Here is a 15,590-nt window from a genome sequence, read left to right on the forward strand (position 1 = left end):
CAGGTGGGGTTGAGTGACAGCTCCGTTCCCTCGAACATGAAGGTCTTCAGGTTCCTGGCTATAGCCTGCTGGATGCTCAGGACCTGCTGGGCTACCACAGACAGCACCTCCACCTGGACACACACACACACACACGCACACACACACACAAGTGTTGGACAAATGTCGAAAAATTCCATGCATTACAATGAGCCTATTTTCCGACGTCTCCCTTCACCAGCCTCCCCTATGTTGGTAGTGTACAGCAGTTAGTCTCACCTCAATTCTGTTGAACTCGTCGAAGCAGGCCCACGCCCCCGACTGGGCCAGACCTTTGAAGAACTTACTCATGGCCTTGTAGTCCAGCCCGTCAGAGCAGTTAAACACCACACACTGGGATAGACAAACAACAAGCACTAAGATATCAAGACTTACTAAATCCTACTATTTCTCAATTCCAGTTCTAGTTTTGATACCAGTGTCTTATAAGTCCATATGGGGTGAATGAATAAATCAATCAAGTTCAGTACTGTATATTAATTGAATGCAGTCATGATATATGACAAAAACAGGCCAATCTTATCTCAGCCTCAGGCCCATAGACTACAATGTGTTCCTATGTACCTGCTTGGCCAGAGCTTTAGCCAGGTCCTTGGTGGTCTCAGTCTTCCCGGTGCCTGCCGGTCCCTCAGGAGCTCCTCCCAGGGTCAGCTTCAGAGCTCCCATCAGTGTCCTGCGGAGGGAACACAAGCAGGGGTCACTTCCTATGTCGACGATCTGTCTTCCTGTCATAGACATACTACTGTATATTCATTGCAACACTGTGTTTTTCTCATGGAATACAGTTATGGAGAACACGGACGTGCCTTTGTAACATGGAGAACCGTCATCAGCTCTACTCATGGTGTATCTACGTATCTGCGGTGCCCAGGGCTACCTCCAGGGGGCGCTCACCTGTAGCAGCGGTCAGTGAGGGGGGTGATGACCAGGCGGCCAGAGTTCCCCAGGTACTCGCAGCCGTACTTGACGGTGGTGGTGATCATACGCAGGAGCACGTCGCCGTCCTCCCAGAAGTAACGCAGCTGAGAGATCCAGGAGAAGTCGTTGAGGGACGAGATGCGGTCCTCCGCTAGCTTAGCGACCACGTCACGAGCTGGGGGGAGGGAGGGAGGGAGGGAGGGAGAGACAGAGAGAGAGAGAGAGAGAGAGAGAGAGAGAGAGAGAGAGAGAGAGAGAGAGAGAGAGAGAGAGAGAGAGAGTGTGTGGGTGAAACTAACTCTGGGCTAAACCAAGGCAGTTAATGTTTTTTTGAACATAAGAAATGGCATTCTTTTAATTCAAGAAGTGAACTGAAATTCAATTTGTGAATTTGAACAATCTACATACAAAGTCCACAGTCCACATTCAAAATAAACGCTTGAAATCCCTAGTAATGACCCCAATTGTGTCCACTGACGTGACACTACAGTCACTATGACCGGGGTAAAAGGTTGTGGTTGTTAGGATGAACATACCGTGGACATCGATGACAGTGAGAGCTCCTAGGGTCAACCTGGCCCCTCCTGACAGCTTCCCTCTCACCAGCTCCACGATGTCTGATATCTGGCTGTTGCTCTTGTCTACATACGCCTTCACACAAGGACAAACACAATCTGTTGCAACGGTTGGTAACAATGCATCCACGTGGTCGTTAATCATGATATTTGTTCATTCAACTCCCAATTTTAGCAAGTTGATAAGAACATATTCTTTTTCACAGCAATGTGTGTGTGCGCGTGCATGTGTAGTGTGCACACGCGTGTGTGTGTGTGTGTGTGTGTGTGTACTCACAGGTAAGGTGTTGTTCAGGATGGCCTCAGACACCTCGCTGGTCCAGAATATGGACGAGGCACAGATGACCACCTGACCCGGCCACTGCAACACCCACTTCTTCCTGGGGACCTACGACATCACCAGTCACATGTTAAAGGTCCAGTACGTAGACTTGACCTTGAACACAGTGCTAAATGGCCATGATAAATCGGTACCCATCAAGGAATGAGATCACATGATGAAGAACATTCAGTGAAGAGTGTTGTTTCAGTCCAAACAAAGCGTTTTCTAAAATCTGGTGTCGGGTCGGACACTGGTGTTTACGTGCCTTTTTCACTTTTGGTTTGTTTACAAGGATATGCATGTGGCGCTATTAGAAAACGTAGTATATGCACGCTTTGAAATCGTCAGTGATGAGAACTATGCCAAAAATATATCGATTTTTGAGCAAAATTCTGCTTTAAGGAGCAGGTCCAGTAGCATTCTGCTTTAAAGGAGGAGCAGGTAGACAGGTGTTTACCTCCATGTACTGGCCCACTCCCAGTTGAACGACGTCTCTGACGCTACGCATCATCATGTGCTCCACCTGCAGCAGCCACTTCTCCACCATACCCTGAACACACACACAGTACAGGATGTAGGACTTCCAATAACACACACTAACTGACAATATTGACTGTCAGGGGAGGCCGGTAGAAGAAGGTAGAAGAAGTGTGTGTGTGTGTGTGTGTGTGTGTGTGTGTGAGTCCTACTCCAGTACCTTAGCCTTAGCAGGGTAGAGCGATTCACTGAAGGGAACGGTCTCCTTCTCTGAGCTCATCATGCCTGTGATCTGCATGTCCTCCGTGAACTCCAGCTTGGCGATGCCCTCGAAACACTTCTTCAGGTGGGGCTGCACACGCCTCGGGTCCTTGGTCTCCGACAGGATCTCCAGCAGCTCTTCGTTGGACAGGAAGAAGAACCTGCGGATCGCCAAAAGCAAGGGCGGTAAAGTAGGGCGGCCATTGTGATCACCTCGGAACCATTCCATTTCACATCTTTGTTCCTTTCCAGCACAACTGATTCCTACAGTCCTACAGCGAGGCGTCAAGCCAACGCTGAGTTGAATCGGATGTGACTTGTACTGGGATGGAACAAAAATAGGTAGATGTTTGGGGATGTTTGGGAATTCCCGTGGAATGATTTGGGAAGCGGATGCTGTTGAGAGAGACCTGGGGAAGTAGAGCCTCTTCATCTCCAGGTAGGTGTTCAGGCCTCTCTGGATGTCCTCCAGGAACACGTTGGCCTCCTGCAGACGTCCTAGCATGTTGTTCTGGGCCGTGGCCACTAGCACACGCGTGTCCTTCACCTGGACACACACACACACACACACACACACACACACACACACACACACAGGAGCGCGAATCAATAACACACTCACACACTCTCTCTCTCTCTGTCACCTACAGTGTGCATGCATAAGATCATATCAACTATGTAGACACCCTGTGTGTGTGTGTGTGTGTGTGTGTGTGTGTGTGTGTGTGTGTGGTGTGGTGTGTGGGTCCCTCACCGCCTCGGCTATGATGTCCTTCCAGTAGGAGTCTACGACGGCGAACTTGCGCCCCTCCTCGGGCATCTGGGCGATGATGTCCTCCGAGCTGAAGATGGGCTCCAGGTAGAGCCAGGTCGCCTGGCACATCAACATGGAGTCTAGGATGTCCTGCATCGTCAGGAGCTTCTCCTCCCATTGCTGGGGGGGAGGGACGGGGCGCGGGGGGGGTGGAGGTAGGAAAAGAGAGAAAGAGAGGAAACGGAGAGATTCAAGTATTTTTTTTTTAAAGATTAGACCGATAGAGAGGGAGAAAGAGGGTGAGAGTGAGATAGGAAGAGAGAATGGAAGTCGATTCGAAGGGATGACTGGAGTTAAAGGCAGCAGCGGGGGGATCGTAGCTATTTGAAATGGCAAAAAAACTCCCGTGCCGCCTCGTCCAACGCACCAGAGTGGCTGTGTTGTGTCATACCTTACAGTCTGTCTCGATGGGCTTGATGAAGGGAGAGCCTCTCATGGTCTGGGTCTTTATAACATGGTCGTCCAGCAGCACCTGGATGTCATCCACTGCTGATATGATACTGGTACCCTAGAATCACATGCATACGTAGGATGGGGTTATGATGCTCCTACTGTACCCTATCCACCAGGGGAGGCTGGTGGAGGTAGAAATTGGGGGACGGGCTCGTATGTGATGCATGGAATGGAATGAGTGTTTGAGATTCCCTGTTCCATGCCATGCATTACAATGGGCCCGTCCTCCGATTTTTACCTCCACTACTACTACTATCCTATTAACCACACACACACACACACACACACACACACACACACACACACACACACACACTCGTTAGCAATCATTCCATCATGAAACTGACATTGAGCCCCAGTGGCATATTATGAAATATGATTCTGTCTACCATGTAATAGCATCTCTCGGTGCCTTACTTTCCTTTTAATAATTCAAAAGTCCAGATAAGACATTGTGGAATGAGCTGGTATGTGTGTGTGTGTGTGTGTGTGTGTGTGTGTGTGTGTGAGCCTGTGAGCCTGTGAGCGTGTCTGTGGTCTGAGAGTGTGTGTGTTTGTGTCCTACCGTGTCTCTGTACGGGGTGAAAACAAAGCGGAGGTCGGCCCATTCCCCCTTCATCTTCTCCATGGCCTTCTCCAGAGAGTACTCCTTACTGGCCAACGCGCCGATCTCCTCCAGCCTGAGGTTAAAAACACAGTCAGAATCATGACACCCAACAGAGTTGATGCACAGATGATCCTCCACGTCACTTTGATCTAACAGACATATCTGACACAGAGTGTGAGTAGTAGTGAGTGTTACTTGTCAGAGAACTTGGACAGGCCCAGGTCCACCATGTTCAACAGAGACGTGTCCGCGTCGGGCTTGATGTCAAAGCCCACAATGGTGCTGATCTGAGGACAGACCAGAAAAGAGAGTCACTGTACAGTACTGTACACTCATCTAATATTGATGTGTGTGTGTGTGTGTGTGTGTGTGTGTGTGTGTGTGTGTATGTGTGTGTGTGTGTGTGTGTGTATGTGTGTGTGTGTGTGTGTGCGTGTGTGTGTGTGTGTGTGCATGTGTGTGTGTGTGCCAGTACGTACTGTGTCCCAGTGGCGGTCCTTGATGCCGGGGTTGCAGATGGTGGTGAGGATGGGCAGGTGCCGTTTGAACTTGTCTATCTTGATCTTGAAGCTGTCTGCGACCCGGCGGGGCCCGGGGAGGTGGGAGCAGGACTTGGTCAGCTTGTACATGGTCCTCCACATGTTGGTCAGCTCGTCTGAGATCTTCTCTGCGTTCAGTTGGAGGAACGGACCTGGGGGGCAACGCACAACACACGACACAACATCACAAACCAGACAGAAGGACAAGCCAACATGGATTGTCGGGAAATGTTGTTGTAGATATGAGCATTGTTGTTGATCCATCAATCTTCACAAAACAACAAAATATGTGACAGCAGCTGGTGAACCGGCAACCGATCAAATGTTCAGACTTTTATTCTGAAAAATGTAAATAAATTGGACCGGAAAAAATGTAAGCTCATTTGTGGGTGGTGACTTAATTTATTTCAAATCACCTTTAAAAGAGCATTGATTCAACACACATTGTTTTACTGAAACGGCTGATGAAAATCAATGACACACTCGCTAGTCAAGCCAAAATATTGCAATGTGATGGATTCGGTGAGTTACATTTTTCTGAATAAAAGTTTGGTCGATTGGCGACTTGGTCCCCCTTTCACCAGCTGCCGTCACATATGATTCACGGTGTCTATCGTTCTGTCAGCGAGGTCAGTGTTGTGTGGTGCGGTCCAGTACCGTTCATCCAGAGCTCAGACATGTTCTGGAAGTTGAGGGCGGTGGTCCACAGCTGGTCGAACGGCTGCTTGTCGGCCATCAGAGTCTGGAGCATGGGGAACTCACTCTGCCCCTTCTCCAGCAGGGTCTCCTCCTTGTTTATGTTCTGGCGGGTCGCAGGAGAGATGGAGAGATGGAGAGATGGAGAGATGGAGAGATGGAGAGATGGAGAGATGGAGAGATGGAGAGATGGAGAGATGGAGAGATGGAGAGGAGAAACAGACAGTGTACTATGTGAGGTGCTGGCCACTCTGATAGTATTGTGTTTTAACAGGACAAATTACTTTTCACTTCTATTATGCTCTCTTTTATTCTATTTAATATTATATTCTATGGGATATCTAAGCCCTCCCGGTATCATGTGACTTGACAACATTTTCTTATGGTAGCGTTCAGCTTCATACTGTAGTCGCGTATAGGCTACACTCAGCTCCAAAGAGAGCAATTGCTAATGATGATAAAGTCATGTATTGCAAGGTTTGACGGTTCCTCTCGTCTCTCACCTCCAGCTCAGTGACGGCGGCGTCCAGACAGGCTGTGAGCTCGTTGAGCTTCTCCACGTTCTCCTCCAAGCTCATCACCTCCTTCTTCTTGAAGGCCTCCACCTCCTTCCCTACGCACTGCAGCATCTGGTCAAACTCTGCTATCCTGGGAGGGGAGGGGAGACGACAGGAGGCTCAGACAACCATCAATACAGAACTGGGATAGGAAATCTTCTTTCACTTTTTTTTAAATGGAGGGTGGAGTCCCCATAGAGTCCCCAGTTTGTGTTTTTCTATATCAATTGTTCTATGGGAGTCAGTCTCACTTTAAAAAATAAAATAACGTTTTTAGGGCATTTCTGCTTTATTGGGATAGAGACAGTAGAGATTGACGGAAAGATGGGTGAGAGAGCGGTGGGATGACATGCAGGATATTTCGACGGCCGGAATCGAACCGGGGACCCTGCGATTACATGGGTGACGCCTTAGTGTGCTACGCCACCAAGCGCCCCACTCTCACATTTTTGGGGGGTTCATTTAAGGAGGAAACAGGGGATGTGTATAGGCAGCATGAGGATTCAATCTGCTGCCTATAGGGGGAATGTGTGGGCCGTGGTCAGCAGAGCTAACAAGCCCAGGGGGAACGAGGGAGATGACTGCCTACCTTCTGAGCAGGGCCTCCTCTGCGTGCTCTTTCCTGGTCGTCAGATGGCCCTTGCTTCTCTCAAACACGGCCAGGATCTGCTCGGGCCAGTGGAACACTCTGCTGTTCAGCTTCACGTCGTCAGCTGGGGAAGGCGGGGGGGGGGGCAGAGATACAGTATGTCAGGGTAAGACATTTGATACCGTTTCCTCATTCCGTTCCGTATATTACAACAGGCCTGTGCTCTACCTCTACCAGCCGGAACAATTAATATCATGCTGATTAAAATGACTGATACATACTGATTTCCTGTTCAGAACAGTATCATGGTGACATTTACAGAGATGGCATTCAGGGTGCTGCTCTATATGACCGAACAGCAGATCTACTCTATTAATCTCAATCTCTATAGTACTGTCTATAGTAACAATCTATACATACAAGGCAGGGTATCTATAGTAACAATCTATACATACAAGGCAGGGTATCTATAGTAACAATCTATACATACAAGGCAGGGTATCTATAGTAACAATCTATACATACAAGGCAGGGTATCTATAGTAACAATCTATACATACAAGGCAGGGTATCTATAGTAACAATCTATACATACAAGGCAGGGTATCTATAGTAACAATCTATACATACGAGGTAGGGTGTCTATAGTAACAGTCTGTACATACGAGGCAGGGTGTCTATAGTAACAGTCTGTACATACGAGGTAGGGTGGCGTAGTCGAGGAGGAAGAAGAGGCGGTTGGCTGCCTCCTCGATCTCCACCCTCAGCTTGTGCACCGTGACCTCACTGGCGTGCTTCAGGTACTGGTTCAGAGCCACCAGCTCCTCCGTGTTGCCAGGGACACTGGTGATGGTCTCAGCTATGTCGCCATAACGCTGACAGATACTAGATAAGGAGGGCAGCAGAGTTCAGATTATACTGTAGCAGATATGGCAAAGAGTATAAATAATAAGGTAAAAACATAACACACTCAAGGTCAATGTGGATCCATATTGTATTCATATTACAAATAACACAATACAACAGTCCTCACATTTAGTACAGGCATTACAATGACTTAAACAGTGCACACATTTAGCGGTAACATAACAAGAGTGTAAAAGATGTACCATGACTCACAATCGTCTTTGTTGTTTGGAATTGTGGGTAATGTAGTTTTCCCCTCACCTCTTGTTGAGTTCTCTGTTCTCGTCCACCTCGAACACGATGAGCTTGTCTTTCAGCCCCTCTGCTCGGTCACACAGGTCATCGTTGAGGGAGTGGGCGTCCAGACAGAACATGGACAGGGGCACGGTGATGTGCAGAGAGGCCATCTCCTCCCACAACCGCTGGACGCCTTTGATTTTCTGAGGGGAGGAAAGACCAACGGATGAATGAAAGTTATTCACATTTTTCCATATGATCAAGGTGATTCCAGGGCCTGATATATGTGACAGCAGCTGGTGAAACCGGGAACAAGTCGGCAGCCGATTTAATGTTCAGACTTTTATTCTGAAAAATTCAAAAATTTAAAAAACGGCTGCCAACTTGTTCCCAGTTTTACCAGCTGCTGTCACATAGTCTGACTGATAGTTTTGTAGGAGAGGTGTACAGTATACCTTAATGAAGCCTTGCAGGGAGTGTTTCTCTTTGAGGAAGGCAATGATATCCTGCTTGGCTGTGTTGTCCAGGAGATGGCTGTACTTCTTATAGACGTTCAGATACCTGAGGACAAAATCACAACATAGCAGTGACTTATTTTCAGAAGATGTTCGGTAACAATGTTGAGTATGGTAACATTTAAGTAGAGAGAGAGAGGGAGAGATATACAGAAATGTTCAAGTCAAGTTTAGAAAGTTGAGTATGTAACATTAAAATAGAAGAGATATAAGGAAACATATTTGGTGTCGAGTTTAGATAAGCTCCAGTACTTTTGGGGTCCGACAGTGTTCTTGTGGAAGATGCTCTCGGCTCTGTTGATCAGGTCTGTGATGAGCTGCTCGTCAGGTCTGACCGAGCGCAGGTAGAGGCTGGATAGCCCCTGGATATCTGGGAACAGGATACACTCCACCTGTACACAGAGGAACACAGGACACCTTTAAAACAGAGAGAAACCCCTTTGTGGTTGTGTGTGTCTGCATGTGTGTGTGTGTATGTTGTGCACTTGTGTGAGTGTGTGTGTAAGTGTGTGTGCGTGTGTGTGTGTTCTCGTACCCGTGGGAGGTTCTGGGCGCACTTGATGATCTCCAGGAAGCTCCTGTGGATGAGCTCCCAGCATTCCTTGAGGCTGGGTTGGAAGACGATGCGCGGCTCCTCCACCCTCAGCTTGACCAGCAGCACCTGCTTGTGCACGTACCGCATCTCCTCAAACTCCTCCCCGAAGTCGTTACCCTCCTAGAGACAAAACACACACACAAGATACAAAATGGCGTTCCATCACAAGTACAGTTTACAGTCTACAAGTGGTCTAGAAGTAGGGTTGTATTTCACTCATGACCTGCATTCAGTCTGTGCATTTGTATATTTTTTGACTGTCATCGAATGATAATCACTCACCTTTAGTGATAATATAACTAGATATACCTGAACAGTAGTAATGATTTCATAATGTACATAAATACTCTGGGGACAAATCTGCAATACAAATCTGTCCCAGTAAAGACGTACAGTAGAGTACAGCACAGTGTTTGGTGGTAGGGTATAGAGGGGTGGAATTCAGCATATTTGGTTGAACCACCTTCAGTTGTTGCAAGTGACCAGCCTGGTCTGATGGAGTTAGCTAAGATAAGGTTAGGGGTCTTGTAACCTGGTATCCTACCTGGTGCACGGTGAAGAAGGTCAGCAGGTCCTGCAGGGAGGCGATGACCAGGCTGCGGAGCTGCTGAGACATGAGAACCGCCGCGCAGGAGAAGAAGTCATGGGCTCTGACGGGCACCACGTGGTCACTCTGGGGCACCAGGGGCAGCCACAGCTTCTTGAAGGTGATGAACAGGGACGCGCACAATGGCAACCATCTGGAACGCACAGCAAGCAGAGCAACTGTCAAATCGGATGGATAGAGATGATCAGAGGGATGGAGATTGCACGCACGCACTCACACACACACACACACACAGTGAAGATGTAAATGCTACTATCCTGCAGATGAGACGTTAAAACCAAGGTCCCGACTCCAGAGCCATTAAAGATCTATGGCACTTATCGTAAGAGTAGACGTGTTAACACCACCGTCCTGGCTAAACTCCCAACCTGGCACTGAGTGGCTATGACTCCGTACCAGCATGCACTCTACAGTAGCTAAGGCTCCCCGCCCCCCTCCCCCCGCCCAGCTGAACCCCTTTTCTGGCATTTAGAATAAAGTGCTCCACAGGTTAAGAGGTTTTTAGTCACCTAGCTTTTTTGATGTGAGGGGAGGGGGGGAGGACTTTTGCTGGATGTGATGACTAATGAATCATCTCCATTAAACACTTCAGACCCAGACACAGATTAAACCTAGTCTTGGGCTAAGTCATTTTTTTCAATAGTAAACCTCCATTGAAAGTCCAGGAAACCAGCCCTATATCAAATAAATGTGACACTCTGATGGCCTACGAGTGAACTGGGATACTATGGGATACATCTCAAGGGCAGTCTGCCATAAAGGCCCTTTATGTGCAGTATACTGGTTCCTTTTACAAGACAATGGACTAAAGCTAACTACTAGTGAAATGCCTTGGCATTTAAATACCACCACCAGCTCCCCCAGCACACCGTATCCTCTGGCTCCACTATGGTTGTCAAGGGAGTGGGACACAATGGTATCCAAGCATCCCAGGACACACTGTATGATAACATAATAAATGGCCTGTATGGAACAGGGACAACGTTTGCTGGTCCTCGGCTCCATTAATCCGTCTGTTCAAACAACTTATTTAACAGGGACATTTCATACCGTACTGAAGTGTCTGCACGTGTACGTGTTCAAGTTCAAAGGTTATTGTCGATAAGGGAGTGTAGAACAGTACAATGACATTCACACATTCTCGTGTCTACATAAACGAGTCTCTGTGCAGTACAGACGGTTGCGATGGAATCCTTAAGTGGCAAGGACACGGGGGACAGTGGGCCAATTAATCTCCTCAAAGAGCAACAGGAGTGTGACACGCCTCTGACACAACGGACACAGGTCACAAAGACAAGGAGGAAACACGAGTCGACAGCTACAACACTGGGATTAGACATACACACCCTGAGACCTGTCCTGCCTGACTACAGTACCCGCCTGCTCCTTCAGACAGCCTGCCAGGTCAACACTAGACAGGTCTGAGATGTGCCAGGATAAAATGCTAACAAAAACAGACTCAGAACTCTATGAACTACCCCTGCATAACCATTGTAAATGATTCAGCGTTTTGTTTGGCTAGCAGTGTATTCGTATACTGTGTATGCTAAGGTCTTTGAGACTGTATGTTGCCATTTTTGCTAAACTGAGAGTTACAAGACCAAGTTACAGTTAGAGTAAAGAATTGCTTATGGTTAGGGGGAGGTTTAGGGTCAGTGGTTAACTGGCTGGCTTGTTGGCTAGCTGGCCAACTGACTGATTGACTGACTGTGGAATAAATTAACGAACTAATTCTTTGACTAACTGACTGGCTGGCTGGTTGACTGGCAGGCTAACTGACTGTACTCACTTCTGTAACAGGTTGTCCCTGGTGATTTGGCACTGTCTCTGGACCAGCTCCTCGAACTCAGCAGGCAGGAGGGGCAGGTTGGCTGAGAACAGGTCTCCTAACCTGACAAACCTCAGAGACGAGAAGCTGAGCAGATGGAGAGAGAGAGAGAGAGAGAGAGAGAGAGAGAGAGAGAGAGACAGACAGACAGACAAACAGACAGACAGACAGACACAGACAGACAGAGACAGACAGAGACAGACATGAGTGTGGGTGTTGCATTCTGATACTCATGAATACAAGGCAATCATCTAAGCTAAGGTATGTCACTAATGTCCTGTACTATTGTCACTTTTTTAAATCTTGAATTATACCTATTGCCTTATTGTCTTATACTGCAATGTCAGGAACCGAAGCCTAAGAATTTTACTCTCACTTGTGTAATGTGACGTAACAATAAACTTGAAACTTGGTATGGCAATAACTCAACACAGACACTTCAAACTACAGAGCAACTGCATGTTAATGCAATTATCAGTTGACCAATTAAGTAATGCAGGTTAATCCAGGGGATAGGCTCAGGCAAGCCAATCCATTAAGTGCATCTGAAACCCAATCTCCTGACTTAGAGAGAGCAGAGCCCAACAGGGATCAAAGCACCACTACATTAAAGGAGTCATGTTATGAAAATCTCACTTTTTCACTGCTTGTAGGACCCTTCTAACACAGAAATTGTGAAATAAAGCAATTCAGTCAGTTTTTTGTGGGCTGCATATTTAGATTCAACCAACTAAGCTTGCATTCCATTCAGATTGGCCCTGTTACGTCAAGGTGCCCCTCATTACAATTATACTACCCCCCCATCTGAGTATCTCCGCCCACGGCTTGAGGACGAAGATAACTTTGTACCATTTTTCCTGCTGGACCGCTATCATTATGTCGAAGCTAAGAGCTCGTCATCATAGGGAATGCTCTGTTGTCGGCTGCACAGACGAACACAAATCCCTACATCGGCTCCCAGCCTCAGAAAACAGAAGAGCTGAGTGGATGAAAGTTTATTTTGTATGGCAACGTCCCAGCTACAGTTTGCATGAAAAGAATCTACTATCAAAACAAGTGACCAGGGATAGGGACAGGGACAGTATTTTATATGAAATGAAAATATAAGCAATTTCCTTTTGATTGTTTGCTGACTAATGTTGGCAGTGTATTTATGAACAATGAGTATTGTGTAATTGTCACCGAGAATCCTACCACCCACCCCCCAGTGTAGTCTACCGAACTACCCACTGTACATACTATGTGTTTTGTCCCCCGCCCCCACCTGTGGTGTATGTCCCCACCTGTCCTACCCGCTGTACATACCTAATGTTTTGTTATATTGTTCTTCCCATGATGGATGTATGTTTATCTTGTAGATAGTACGGTACTAGTTATTTGTCTGTATTATCTTGTAGATAGTACTAGTTTTTTTTTTTTTGTCTGTCTTACATGTAACGATGAATTGAGAATCAAGGACCCCAATTGAAATAAGCCAGTGGCTTTCTTGGGTTTTTATCCTGTTAGTTGACATTGTATGTAATATGTACTTTCATGTACCTACTCCTGCAAATCTTCTAATAAAGTTTTCAATCAATCAATCAATCAAGTCTGGTGCTGGTCTACCTACAGTAGCCTACAGTACCCTCACACCCATCCCAGCTGGTACTGCTTCTGGTCCAACTACCTGTTGAGCCAGAGGTCCTGCAGGCGGAGCATCATGGGGTTGACAGTGAACAGGTGTTGGGTCTGCCAGGTGTGGGCCTGCCGGTAGTTACAGGCCCAGGGCACGGGCCCGCGGATCACCCTCCTGGGGAACGGCCTGGGGATGCTGGAGATGGAGAGGCGCTCCCGCTCCCCTGGGTCCAGCAGGATGTAATCCACTGGAGGAGGCAGAGGCAGGGCAAATCAGGAATGTATAGTCTGTGTGTGTGTGTGTATATACTGTATGTATGTGTGTGTGTGCGTGCGTGTGTGTGTGTTAGTCATTGGGGTTGACTAAAGCGTATCCAGATCTTGAGCCAGGCTAGAATAGGAGGCTCCAGGTGTGTTCTTCTCACCGATGCTCTTCCTGAGGCTGAAGTCATAGTTGTAGCTGACCTCCTCCTGGAGAGCCTCCCTCAGCTTGGTCATGGGGATGCTGCGGATGTCCTGGGGTAGGAGGCCCCAGATGTTTCTCATCTGCTGGGGGGGCTGGGGGGCCAGCATGGAGCTGTGTACTCCGTTGGTGATGTAGTACACGTACCTCTGTTCATAAACACGACATGAGTTAAACTGCTGGTTAAAATAATTGACAGAATAACAAACTGTACAGATGATAAAGACAGTAAAATAGAGAGAGAGAGAGAGAGAGAGAGAGAGAGAGAGAGAGAGAGAGAGAGAGAGAGAGAGAGAGAGAGAGAGAGAGAGAGAGAGAGAGAGAGACAGACAGACAGACATAGGGAGACAGAGGTAGAGAGACATGTACTGTAGAAGAGAGATAGAGAAAGATAGCTAGGAGGCTAGATGGGTGGATGGAGGATGGATGGAGAGATGAACTGATAGATGAACTGATAGATGCTTGCCTCCAGGTCTCTTTCTGTAGGTTCAGTCTCTGAGCTCCACATCTGCTCCTGCTGTCTCTGCATGATGTCCAGCTGCTGGTCGGGGGTCATAGGTTGACCGCTGAGGGTCAATGGGTTTCTGGGACTGGGCCAAGGTCCAGATGAGAGCGAGGAGCACGCAGCTGAATCGCTAGGTTTGGGGAGAGGAGAGTAGTATTATATTTAAAAACACCATATCAGTCTCAGTTTCAGTTGGCAAAATAAAATATCCAAACACGTATGAATCGTATATGTTGTTGTTTTACCTTCCCCTGGGTGTGAGTTTATGCCTCTTCTCAGCTGGTTTTGATGCTAAACTAAGAGTTAAGATAAAATAGAAGATAAAATGGAGAGATAATGTAAAAAAAAAAAGAGAGAGAGAGAGATACAGAGAGACAGACAGTATGAAAGGATACAGGGTGCAGGGGGGGCGTCCCTATGTCTGGCCCCAGGTCCCCTCTGCAGGCTCTTGATCTTCAGGTGTTGGGCCTGGGGGCTGTAGTTGTTCCCTATGGACTCACTGGGGGTGCGGTGGTGCCGCTGCTCCTTGTAGGGGACTGCCAGGGTCCTGGTGCAGCTCTGGAGGATGGGCGGGTAGTGGCTGTGCCTGAGAACAGTCTGGAATAGACATATTACAAATGGGAAAAGTTAAGTCTTTAGTCTTGGATCCTTGGGATGAACCGGGGCTGTTGATGTTGAGATGAAAGTCGGTTATGGGTACGGGGATGCAAAGGGGATGCAAATGTAGGTTTATCATGGCTGGAGTAGTATGGACTACGTGTGACCGGAGCAGGATTTGGACCTGGCGTGCGAGAGAACCAGGTTCAATCCCCACACATTGCAACTGTAAGCCCCTTGTGTTGAAAGCAAACAACAGTGAACCTCAATAATACAGATAAGGACCCTGACAAATGAATATGAGAAACCCACCACTCTTACACCCATCTAAAATAGGGTTGTCAATGTTCAACACCTTACTGACTTAATCTGATAAAGATGCTAGCGTGTCACTGCTCTTACTTGGTAAAGCTCTGAAGGTTCCTCGCCTTGAGGCAGAGGTGGGAGACCTGGTCGTCCTCTGGGTTGACTCATATTATGCCTGGAATCCTCCTCCTCCATCTACAGTTCAAATAGAAACACTGTTGTTCATCTGCCTGCAGTCTCTCTCTCTCTCTCTCTCTCTCCAGTCTACACTGCACTGTCTGTAAAGAACTGTAGCTAATCAATTGAAAGCAGTTTTTTTGTATGTAAACTTCATCACACAAAACCTTACCTCCTTTAGCCGGTCCATCCTTCTTTTGTTTAGCTACCAAATTTCCAAAGGTGAACTTAGCTAAACTTTAGCTAAACTTTCAAATTTAGCTAAACAAACTTAGCTAAACTTTAAAATGTAACTTGCCTCTAGGCAAGATCGATGGTAGAAACACGTTGTAAGCCTTAAAACGTTTGTTTTGACATAATATGTTTTAACATAATAGGCTAATAGCAATCTGA

The 15,590-nt window shown here is 47.3% G+C and overlaps 1 protein-coding gene across 1 annotated transcript in view; it reads right to left on the reverse strand.

Moving 5' to 3' along the window:
* The window catches only part of dnah3 (dynein axonemal heavy chain 3), a gene marked incomplete at both ends in the record, with an annotated part of 40,576 nt that extends 25,361 nt beyond the window's left edge, over positions 1–15,215 (reverse strand). The window contains 29 exons of the mRNA XM_080542271.1: positions 1–113; positions 259–372; positions 604–712; positions 934–1,132; positions 1,494–1,608; positions 1,810–1,920; positions 2,312–2,404; positions 2,552–2,753; positions 3,003–3,139; positions 3,347–3,526; positions 3,798–3,914; positions 4,425–4,539; positions 4,662–4,753; positions 4,946–5,157; positions 5,663–5,807; positions 6,205–6,349; positions 6,848–6,971; positions 7,548–7,732; positions 8,015–8,193; positions 8,446–8,551; positions 8,758–8,897; positions 9,041–9,220; positions 9,645–9,840; positions 11,497–11,622; positions 13,202–13,397; positions 13,575–13,761; positions 14,079–14,153; positions 14,544–14,714; positions 15,117–15,215. The exon at positions 1–113 is cut by the window's left edge and continues 64 nt beyond it. Of these exons, the coding sequence (XP_080398397.1) occupies positions 1–113; positions 259–372; positions 604–712; positions 934–1,132; positions 1,494–1,608; positions 1,810–1,920; positions 2,312–2,404; positions 2,552–2,753; positions 3,003–3,139; positions 3,347–3,526; positions 3,798–3,914; positions 4,425–4,539; positions 4,662–4,753; positions 4,946–5,157; positions 5,663–5,807; positions 6,205–6,349; positions 6,848–6,971; positions 7,548–7,732; positions 8,015–8,193; positions 8,446–8,551; positions 8,758–8,897; positions 9,041–9,220; positions 9,645–9,840; positions 11,497–11,622; positions 13,202–13,397; positions 13,575–13,761; positions 14,079–14,153; positions 14,544–14,714; positions 15,117–15,215 (4,163 nt within the window). The remainder of the gene's footprint in view (positions 114–258; positions 373–603; positions 713–933; positions 1,133–1,493; positions 1,609–1,809; positions 1,921–2,311; positions 2,405–2,551; positions 2,754–3,002; positions 3,140–3,346; positions 3,527–3,797; positions 3,915–4,424; positions 4,540–4,661; positions 4,754–4,945; positions 5,158–5,662; positions 5,808–6,204; positions 6,350–6,847; positions 6,972–7,547; positions 7,733–8,014; positions 8,194–8,445; positions 8,552–8,757; positions 8,898–9,040; positions 9,221–9,644; positions 9,841–11,496; positions 11,623–13,201; positions 13,398–13,574; positions 13,762–14,078; positions 14,154–14,543; positions 14,715–15,116) is intronic.
* Positions 15,216–15,590: the final 375 nt, after the last annotated feature.

This window comes from Nansenia antarctica, assembly GCF_963989245.1.
Source record: "Nansenia antarctica genome assembly, chromosome: 11".
Lineage (NCBI taxonomy): Eukaryota > Metazoa > Chordata > Actinopteri > Argentiniformes > Microstomatidae > Nansenia > Nansenia antarctica.